Source organism: Peromyscus eremicus, unplaced genomic scaffold (genome assembly GCF_949786415.1).
Source record: "Peromyscus eremicus unplaced genomic scaffold, PerEre_H2_v1 PerEre#2#chrX_unloc_1, whole genome shotgun sequence".
Taxonomy (NCBI): Eukaryota; Metazoa; Chordata; class Mammalia; order Rodentia; family Cricetidae; genus Peromyscus; species Peromyscus eremicus.
The window spans coordinates 4,312,977-4,324,115 of NW_026734288.1; the positions used below are offsets into that span (position 1 = coordinate 4,312,977).

At 36.7% G+C, this 11,139-nt stretch overlaps 1 protein-coding gene across 1 annotated transcript in view; it reads left to right on the plus strand.

Moving 5' to 3' along the window:
- The first annotated feature begins 616 nt into the window (after window positions 1-616).
- Window positions 617-11,139, plus strand: part of LOC131900935 (zinc finger protein 431-like) — a 65,169-nt gene continuing 54,646 nt past the window's right edge. The window contains exon 1 of the mRNA XM_059252246.1: window positions 617-622. Coding sequence (XP_059108229.1) covers window positions 617-622 — 6 coding nt within the window. The remainder of the gene's footprint in view (window positions 623-11,139) is intronic.

Below are 11,139 nucleotides of genomic sequence, written 5' to 3' on the forward strand. Positions count from 1 at the left end.
TAGCACAGCTCTGATGGATGGAACTACAAGGAGATAGTTCAGCCCTGGAGGGATATTTTTTTTCTCATTTCTTAGAAAAGCCAGGCCTGGAACTACTTGAGCATCAAAATGTATCCTGACTGTTCAGGAAAGTCAGGGTATCCTGACTGTTCAGGAAAGTCAGGCTATACATGGTATGATGGGAGATGATCTCAATGCAGGATAGAACAATCCTGCTCCTCTCATGGAGAGCCACTACAGCTGAGTTTCTGCTCAGCCCTCACTTAAGGGGGCTTGCTAGCAAAGTTCTGCTTCTCTTGCCTAAGAAATTGCAAAATTTTAGCCATCTCCTCCAGCTCAGGAGAAAAGTGTTACTATTAAGCTCTCTCGAGCTCTGTCCACTGACAGACATCTGAGCAAGGATCTTCTGTTCAGCTCCCCCTTGCTCAATCTACTATGGGATGCTGTGGGACGTTCTGTATGGCAAATGTGTTGCTGATTGGTCAATAAATAAATCACTGATTGGCCAGTGGCCAGGCAGGAAGTATAGGCAGGAAAAGGAGGAGAATAAAGCTGAGAAGTAGAAGGCTGAGAGAGAGACACTGCCAGCCACCGCAATGACAAACAGAATGTAAAGATGCCGGTAAGCCACAAGCCACGTGGCAAGGTATAGATTTATAGAAATGGATTAATTTAAGCTATAAGAAAAGTTAGCAAGAAGCCTGCCACAGCCATACAGTTTGTAACCAATATAAGTCTCTGTGTTTATTTGGTCGGGTCTGAGTGGCTGTGGGACTGGCAGGTGAGAGAGATTTGTCCTGACTGTGGGCCAGGCAGGAAAACTTTAGCTTCAATGGGATATCTCAGTAAGGTTCTTCTGTGCATCAGTGAATGAAGTTCTTCACAGCCAAAACTCTTTTGAGAACATGATTTATTTGGGAAGGATGAATACAGGAGAGTAGCTGCCTCTACCAAGGTGAATAGAACAGCTCACAACTGACCAGGCAGGATGGTTTCAAAGGATGTCCTGGGGGCAGAGTCAACCCATGATGGGTTAGTTGTTTCTTTGTTTGTTTTTTCTGCACAGGGATTAGCCATGTGGGCTAGGGACAGAGATGGCCCCAATTTAAGGGCCAAACTGTGTTTACTTCACTATCCTTTCTTGGCTTTTTAATACTACCTCTAAGTCCAGGGCTCATTTCTTTCACTGACTCTGATTCTAGGAACCAAGAGTGTTATTTTGGCACTAGATTCACAGTCAGAACATATATTCTCAGTTCTGTGTTTGGAGATGAAGTGTTCAATTCTCTGGCTCAGATCTCAAACATAAGCTGTAATTCTTTTCCTGGTAATGAGCTTTAGGGCCAGGATTCTACTGTCTTACTCTGTGATTGGTTGGTTTCAAAAGTCAGTTCACCAGGGGCAGAGATGGCTGTGATTTGATCCAAACTGTGTTTCTTTCACTAGCTTTATCTGAGCCATCTTTTCCTTGTTCTGGGCTCCAGGGTCAAAGTGGGTTTCTTTAGCTAGCTTTTATCCCCTACATTCCCCCCTTTTTTGTTTAGAAATAAGCCACTGGGTGTTGCAAAGGGTAATAAGCAGCTGGGACTTGGAAAGGGTAATAAGTAATTAGGAGTTGGGAAGTGTAAATAAGCAGCTAGGGGCTGGAAAGGTGGGGGTAATCATTAAACTGTTTCCTACTGGTTTGGGGCATCGAGGTTCTTGGAACAATCTTGATCTTCCTTCTCAGGTTGTAAACAGGTTCAGCAGATCTGGCTTTGTCAATAGGGACCAGTAATCCTGTAATATTAAGTGGCTCAGAGTTTGGTTAGATATATTTTGGATCTGTTGTTGAAGAAATCTAACCAAGATGTTTATGAGGCAGGGTTCAATTAGTATGGCTAGGAAAAAGAAGAAAAGAGGGGACAAGAAAGGCAGCATCCATTTCCATATCTGACTATTAGTATTCCACTGTCTGGGGGCATCAAGCTGTTTTTTGTTTAAAGATTCATCTGGTATTGTTGGATCTTATCTTTCATTATCCCTGATTGTCTGACATAAAAGCAACACTCTTCCACAAGAAATAGACAAAGACCACCTCTTTCTGCTGTTTAATAAATCTAATCCTCTCTGAATTTGTAATACTACAATGGCCAGTGAGTTTATCAGTTCCTGAAGAATAAGGATGGTCTGAGCTATGCGTTGGAAATCTTGGATGAATTATGAGGAAAGCTGATGGTAAATATCTAGGGGTATAATCAGTCCTGCTATTCCAGTGGCTGTACCTGCACTTATGCCCAGGGCTGCTAGAAAGAGTATTATTTGAATGGCTCATTTGTCATGCCTTGTTGCTATGAACTTGTTGGGAATTGGCAAGGGCTCTTCACCAGGTACCGCCCCTAATTTACAAAACAGTAATACCAGGGTATGAGTCCCAGACCACCTAGCAGGTAAACAGTGATAAACATGAGTACCAAAGAGAATAGAGGCATTGTGAATGCTTGGACATACTGACTTGGTGTTAGTACCAAGGGTAATAGTATTATTGCAGTCTGCAGAATCCAGAGTACACAAAAACATATTCCTGAGGACTTAAAGCAGTCTGTAATGCAAAAGAGAGGAATGCGAGAGAGATTTGTGGCAGTAGAGACATTTGGCTTGAAGGAATTAACAAATGGTAAGGTGAGAGAATCTAATAGGACAATGGGTGAGGCCACAAATGGTGAATGAGCGTTTGACCCTGGAGGGACACATAACCAACATTCTCCAAAGCTGTCAGGCTGAGCATCATTGTACAACTGATATACGGTAGTTAGGATCTGAAAAAAGAGATAGTGTAACAAGGAGGTTGAATAAGCATCCTCAAATAAGGCTGACATTCGGGATGTGAGAGGGTAAAAATGTGCACACCATATCTAATTTACACTTTCTGCTTGATACTGCAGGGCAAGAATGTGAATTCTTAGCTGCCTGCTTTAGCTGCCTTGTCTGACACTTGTTTCAATGCCCCTTTTATGGGGTACTTGTACTGCTCTGGAACCAAGGGCCAAATTAAAACCTTTTCTAATTTCACTTAGATATGGTCTATTATCAAAACAACAGAAAAGCAATGATGCACATCTATGAAAATTTACACCAGAATTCATTATTTCATGTATTTGAAGAGAAGTATGAAATCTAAAAGGGTTACATTATCATTTAAATTTATAGGTCTTTGTCCATACTTTTTCTTAGAGCTGAGGATCGAACCCAGGGACTCTACCACTGAGCTGAATCCCCAATCCCTCTTTTGTCCATATTATTTGACAGGTGTAAACAAAATAAAGAGATATTATAATGCTTGAACATATTGACATATTTTAATTTTTTTCCAAAATAATTAATCATGTGTAATTGAATGTAAGTATGTTGGATGAAGATCATACCAATTCATATATATTCAGATTTCCTTTGATATGAGTTCTTTTCAGATCCTCAAAGTCTAATGTTATATCCAAAGGCTTTAAGAGACTAATTACACACTAAAAGATTTACAGTAACAAGGTTGTTCTGTGTTGTGACTAGGCATTACCACTTTGATTATATTCATAGGATTTCTCTCCAACATGTGTTCTTTAATACACTTGAAGATGACTGGGCTGTGCAAAGGCATTACCACACTGTTTATATTCATAGGGTTTTCCTAAATTATGTATTCTTTCATGCAATTGAAGAGCATTATGACGAACAAAGGCTTTCCCACACTGATTACATTCATAGGGTTTCTCTCCAGTATGTGTTGTTTCATGCCTTTGAAGAACACTGTTTTGAGCAAAGGCTTTACCACACTGATTACATTCATAGGGCATCTCTCCTGTATGTGTTCTTCTATGAACTTGAAGATTATGAGGCTGTGCAAAAGGCTCTATCACGTTGATTAAATTCATAGGGTTTCTCTTCAGTAGGTGTTCTTTTATGCCTTTGAAGATCACTATAACATGCAAAAGCTTTACCACATTGTTTTCATTCATAGGGCTTTTCTCCCATATGTGTTATTTCATGCAATTGAAGAGCATTGTGATGAGCATAGGCTTTACCACACTGATTACATTAATAGGGTTTCTCTCCAGTATGTGTTCTTTTATGCTTTTGAAGAGTATTGTTTTGAGCAAAGGCTTTACCACATTGATTACATTCATACGATTTCTCTCCAGTATGTGTTCTTTCATGCAATCGAAGAACTCTATGACAAGCAAAGGCCTTCCCACACTGATGACATTCATAGGGTTTCTCTCCAGTATGTGTTCTTTTATGTACTTGAAGATTGTGGGGCTGTGTAAAGGCTTTACCACATTGATTACATTTATAGGGTTTCTCACCAGTATGTGTTCTTTTATGTACTTGAAGATGACTGGACTGTAAAAAAGCTTTACCACATTGTTTACATCCATAGGATTTTTCTCCCATATGTGTTCTTTCATGCCTTTGAAGAGCACTGTGTCGTGCAAAGGCTTTCCCACATTGATTATATCCATAAGGTTTTTTAACAGTATGTGTAGTTTCATGCCTTTGAAGATGACTGTGTTGTGTAAATGTTTTACCACATTGATTATATTCATAGGATTTCTCTCCAGTGTGAGTTTTTTCATGCCTTTGAGGAAGACTACATGCAAAGGCTTTACCACTCTCAGTATATTCATGTGACTTCTCTGTAGTATGACTTCTTTCATGCCTGCAAGAATAATTGAATAATTTAAAAGCTTTACCACATTCATTACATTGTTGACTCTTTACATCTGCATGAATTAATTTTACAATTGGTCTTAATATGTAGAGAACTGAGATCTTAATGTTTTAGCATGTTGTTTACACTCACATTGTTCCCCTGCATTAAGGATGGCTTTGCATATTTGAATATGCCTGTCATGGTAAGAGCCTTTATGACCTGGCTCATATTTTTGGCATCATTTTTCTCTGAGTTTTTTTCACATATTTGAAGAGAGCTGGGAGAATTTGGACATTTACCTCACTTATTCCACTGATAAATTTTCCTATACTGTGAGTCATGCTACATGTTCAAAGTTAACCAGGACAAACAGAAGCATGTACACAGACAGTCCTAGTACCCATAGGCCTTTTCTGTGGTGTATTTGTTGATCTATTCTTAATGAACCTGGAAAACCAATTGTTTGTAAACTTGAATAACATTCAACAAGTTTACTCAACATGGGACTACTACATATCTTCTAATTGTTCTGAAATTGAAAGATGGACATTGTTTCTTCCCATATCCTTATGTTCATAGAACTGGTATCCAGAGTGACATATGATATAACTATTAAAGAAAGAATAAAAAACAAGAATATTTCCACATTTCATCTACAGTTGGACTTTCTGTTCCTCATCAATATGTGGTATAGGGAATAATGTTTCTCTACAACAACTCCCCCCTCCCCTTAAGTCTTGACTCTATCTACCCAGTTAACTAAAATTAGAAAAGACAGAACACCTATGTGAGTAAATATTCTATGGACTATTTGCTTATTACAAGGTTTTGTGTATATTCTTATCACATATTCAATGAGTATATCTTTTGTAATATGAAAACTATGAAACTAAATGGATTGTCAGTTGTACAGCATAGCTTTGATGAAGCTATTATTCAAACGGTGATTTCTGCTAAGGCATTTTTTTCTTCCTTCTTAAAAGAATGACTTGCAAACATAATTCACTTACATACCATTGAGGTACATGTGTTTATGTGTATTTAATTATCATTGATGCACTTTAAACTGTGATTATTTACACTGCTTCATTTCACTAAAGCTTCCAGATAAATTATATATATCTAGAGGCCCATTTCTATCAGCTTTTACATGAAAATTACCTTCCATGTTTTTGAGAACTTTGACAATGTTCTTCAACTTCAAGATCATCCCAATTGTAGCCTAAAATATAGGACAAGAAAAATGTATGAAATATTACAGGAAACTGAAAAATTTACATTACTATCTGCAGTGATGGTTAGAACCAAATTTGATTTATTCATTTCATTCTTTGTCATTCTCAATCAAAATTGCAGAAGAGCATCAATAACCAAGAAACTGTTGTCCCCTTATTTAAAATGTGAAGGAAAATTTATAGTATTACCTGTAGCTGTGAAGTTTATATAGGTCTCCATCATCACATCTTTGCAGAGATTCTTCTGTGAAGGATCCATCAATGCCCATTCTTCCTGAGTGATGTCGACATGCACGTCATTATAGGTCACTGCATTCTAAAATATGCCATACATAAATATGTCATCCATATGAATAAAACAAAAGGCATGATACATCATTGTAAATGTGTGCTTCTTTGACAAATAGCCACATAATTCTGGAGACTGCTACACATATTCTATAACTCAGATATTATAGTGAAATCATCAAGTTACTTCACAATGAAACTGAATAGGATATTTACATCTATTATTTCTGAATGCTTTGAATTGAATATCATCTTGCAAGAGAAATGTCTACTAACAGAGATAGAGAAACAAGCAAACATTTCCACAATACTGAGCACACATCAGAGAAATTGCATGAACCATTACTACTACAAAGAAGATTTGTAAGCTGGGTGTAATGGCTCATGCCTTCAATCCCAGAACTTAGAGGGTAGAGGCAGGTATATGTGCTTCTGAGTTGAAAGTTAGCCTAGTCTATGTAGTTAGTTATAGAAAAGCAAGAAGTAAATATTAGAGACCCATCTGCACTGTAAACTTCCAACAAATAAACAAAAAGATAAGATGAACTCAGAGATTGTTTTACTGAAGTTCCTATAGAGTTAAGCATTCACTCTAGTTCTGTATTCATCTTCTAGATTTAAATTACTCCAGTTTAAACTGTACTTTAATAAATCTTACTAAAAGGAACTGTGCATTTAAGCAGTTATTAAATATAAAGATGATAATATTAGAAATATGAATATTGTTCATAAATAATCAACACAGGGAAGAAGAGAAGGCTCAGAAGTTAAGAGCTCTTACTGTTCCTGTATATAGAGGGGTTCAATTGCCAGTACTTATAGGGGGAATCACACAACTGTTCATTATTCCAAGCTTGTGGGTTCTAAGATTCTCTTGGGTCTACTGTGAGGACCAAACATACATTTGGTGGATATCTGTTTATACAGAAAAACGAATCATATTCACTAATAAACATCAAAACAAATACAACAAGCAAGAAGAATGCCACATATTTGTAATCTAATGCCTCAGAATGCCCAGGCACTATTACTGTCATGAATACTGCATCCTTGAAGTGAATGATATCCTCTGAAAATTTCAAAATTCAAGATGGTGGGTAAAGCTCAGCAAAACAACATTTGCTTGACATGTACAAAAACATATACTCTAGGCCCATCACACAAAATATGTATATAAAAATCCTTGAATGTTGGCCAATCTTTAATCTCAGTACGTGGGAGAAAAGGTCAGGTGAATCTGTGAGTTGGAGGCAAACCTAGGTCTACAGAGCTACATTTAGAATAGTCAGGGCTACTCAGACAAAGTTTGTCTTCAGGAACAAAAATAAAAACTACAGAATTAAAAAAAATCAGGGTAGCAAAAATGGCTTAGCATTGAATATCAGTTTCTTAAATTGTATCTTATCTAATTTAGTGACACTGTATATACTGGTGGTGAAGTCATGACAGCACAAGAAGGAAGCTGGGTGATTCATTTCAACCGCAACTTAGTAGAAACAGAAAAGGAAATGGGTTGAGGCTATCACAACCACCAATGAGATATTTTATCCAGAGAGATTCCTCCTACTAAAGGTTCAAATGGCAACCCAAAGAAAGTCACCAAGGAGAGACACATGTTCACATTCCTCATCCTATGTGGGAACTTTTTAATTCAGTTGATTAGATCCTGACCCAGGTCACTATAGGCTCAGAGTCATTCATGAAAAAAAGAGCATTTAGTCACTTCAATGGTGCTCATAGTCTGCAACAGCCCCTACACTGTTCAATACCCAAAATCTCTTTCAACACTAAAGACCAGTTCTTGACTGTGTCATTTTATAAAAACAAAGAACATGTTAAATCTTTCTAACATACAAATGGCACAGAAAACCCATTATCACTTCAAAGAGGAATTGAGACATAGTGAGGAAAGACAAAGGGAAGACTAAAACCAGGCAAGACAACAATCAAATCTAGTAGTTCTGTGTCAGACACATGTTTCATTTTCAAAGAGTTTAGATTTCTATCTCCCCACAACTTCCCATTCATCTCTCTCTTTGCAGCTAGTTCTCCATGAAAGATGTCTGATAGCTTATGTATCTCAACACCTTATGGCCTCAAAATACAACAAAGATGATAGAAGTCCTTAAAAAGAAAATGAATAAATCTCAAGTAAATTTATGAAAGCACAAATAAACTATTGGAGTAAACAAATAAACAACTTAAATAAAGCCAATATAAAATAAACAAATAGTTGAAGGAAACAAATAAAACTGTTTAAGGCCTGAAATGGAAATAGAAACAGTAAAGAAAACAGAAACTGAGGCTATTCCAGAAACGAAAAGTTTAGGACTAAAAATAGGAAGTACAGAGGCAAGTTTCACCAATAAAATAGAGAAATGGAAGAAAGAATATCAGGCACCAAGGATACAATAGAAGAAATGGACACATCAGTCAAAGAAAATGTTCAATATAAAAATTTCTTGACACAAAACAATCAGGTAATCTGGGACATCATGTTTCAGGGACTATATGGGTCCAGCTCCTCAATAGTATCATCCCAGGGTCCAGAAAGAATCTATAGCCAGTGGGTAACTTAATCTTTGATGACAGGAAATGAATCTATGTAAACAAAACTTTTCATTCCATACACTTTATTCTTCTGAGTCAATTTTTGTCTGTACTGCTTCTATTCTGCTCTCTCATCTAGCATCTTTCTTGCCTGATTTATATCTACATTTATGTGCTGTCACCTCTAAGTTCTATCTTAATTCTCTCATCTTACCTCTGCCCCATCTAGGTTCTCATTCAGCTAGTTCTTTTCTACATTAGCTCCTCTCCATCTCCTTCATCTTGTTCTTCCCCAACTGGTTCTTCCTCACATTCCATCTTATTCCTCTATTATTCCCTTCTAGACCTTCAATCTAATTCTTTTACATTTCAGTTCATTCCTCTCTAGTTCTTCTATTCTCTTCTCTCTTCTCTGTCTCATCCCACTCTGGAAATAAAACTGTCCTTTTATCCCTTTGACCCTTATCTCTCCAAGATATCACTGCTCCTGCTGTTTCTGGCAAGTGTGCTCAGACATTAGACAACTTGGCTTGGCAACTTCCGTCACAGCTAGAGGTCCCTTAAGTAGGAAACCTTTAGTTCTGAGTTAATTGTTAAGGGTGGATCTAAAACTAAAGATAAGACCTTAGAAATGAGAAAGTTAAACTTAATCAGCACACCCACCTGGTCTCCTCAAACAGATATTTTGGATGCTTAAGTCTGTTCTTAGAAAGTACAGAGCTATCTCTGATAAGACGCTTCTGTGCTTCTGGGGATGGTCCTGGCTGGATTCTGCTAATGATGATAATGACAGAGGGCCTAACATTCAGGGTTCTGGCTAAGTTGCAGCACAGAAATTTATCTAAATATTCCTTTAGTAGAGAGAAAATTGTACCTAATGAGTGGTGAAAAAACTACAAAAGCACACGATAAATTCATAGCAAGAAACAGCTAATAATAAAAGACAATATTAACAAGACTCCTTGAGCCTCAGCCTCATCTTGTTCCATGTATTAGCCTGCCATAATCAACTGAAATCCTACCTCATATATTTTGAAGGCTTGCAGCAGTTATGCCAAGACCAAACCTATGAATGACAAAAATAGAGGAAAGAGATAAAACCCAGCTCCAATGTCCTCTAAATACTTTTAATAAAATTGTTTAATATTTTCTTCCTAATTTAAAAGATGTGTTGATGAAGGTATAAAGAAGCATGCAAAACACCAAATAGATTGGGCAAGAAGAAAAAGTCCACTTGTCACATAATATACCAAATCACTAATCATACAGAACAAAGAAAAAATATTAAAAGCTGAAAAAAACAAAAATGAGTAGCCTATAAAGGAAGACCTATGAGAATTACACCTCCCTTGTCAGTGGAGATTCTAAAATTTTTAAGGCCTTGGATACATGTAATGCAGGCTCTAAGTAATCACAGATGCCATCCCAGATTACTATATCTAGAAAATTTTCAATCATCGTAAATGGAGAAAGTAAGATATTTCATAATAAAGTCAAATTTAAACAACATCTTTGTACAAATCCAGCCTTACAGGAGGTTTTTAGAAGAAAATACACAACCTAAGGAAGATAACTACACATATGAAAGCACAGTAAATAAATATCACATCATCAAAATCAAAAGAAGAGAAACACACAACATTAACACAAACACAAACTGCCATACTCTCATACACATACCATCATCATCATAAATAACAACAACAAAAACAACCAATTAAAAGTTATAAATAATAATTATTTCAGATATCTCTCAATATTAAATGGCTTAGTTCCTCAGTGAAGACACAGATTAACAGTACAGATTCACAAGCAATCAATCCTTCCACTGCATAAAAGAAACACTTCAACATCAAAGATGGAGATAACCAAAAGTTAAAGGCTGGGAAAAAACATATTTAAAGAAATTGAAACTAAAGAGCAGGCTAGTGTACCCATTTATTATGAACCAAAATAGACTTCACACAAAAATTCATCAAAAGAGGTGTGGATGAATACTCCTTAGTCATCAAATATGACATTTCAACTATTAATATCTATGCCCCAAACACAAGGTGACCCACTTTTGTAAAAGAAATACTTCTACAGATTAAATGACACATTGACTCTCACACAATGTTTGACAGTGGTAGACTACAATACCTCACCCTCACCAATGGACAGATCATCCAGACAATAACCAAATGGAGAAATATTGGAGATTACAGATTTTATAAACCAAATGAATTGTACATACTACAGAACATTCTACCCAAAGAAAAAGAATACACCTTCTTCTCAGTACCACATGGAATTTCTCCATAGCTGGTGACACATTTGGACATAACTGAAGTCTCAACAGATGCAAGAAAATTGAAATAACTCCTTGCATCTAGGTAGATT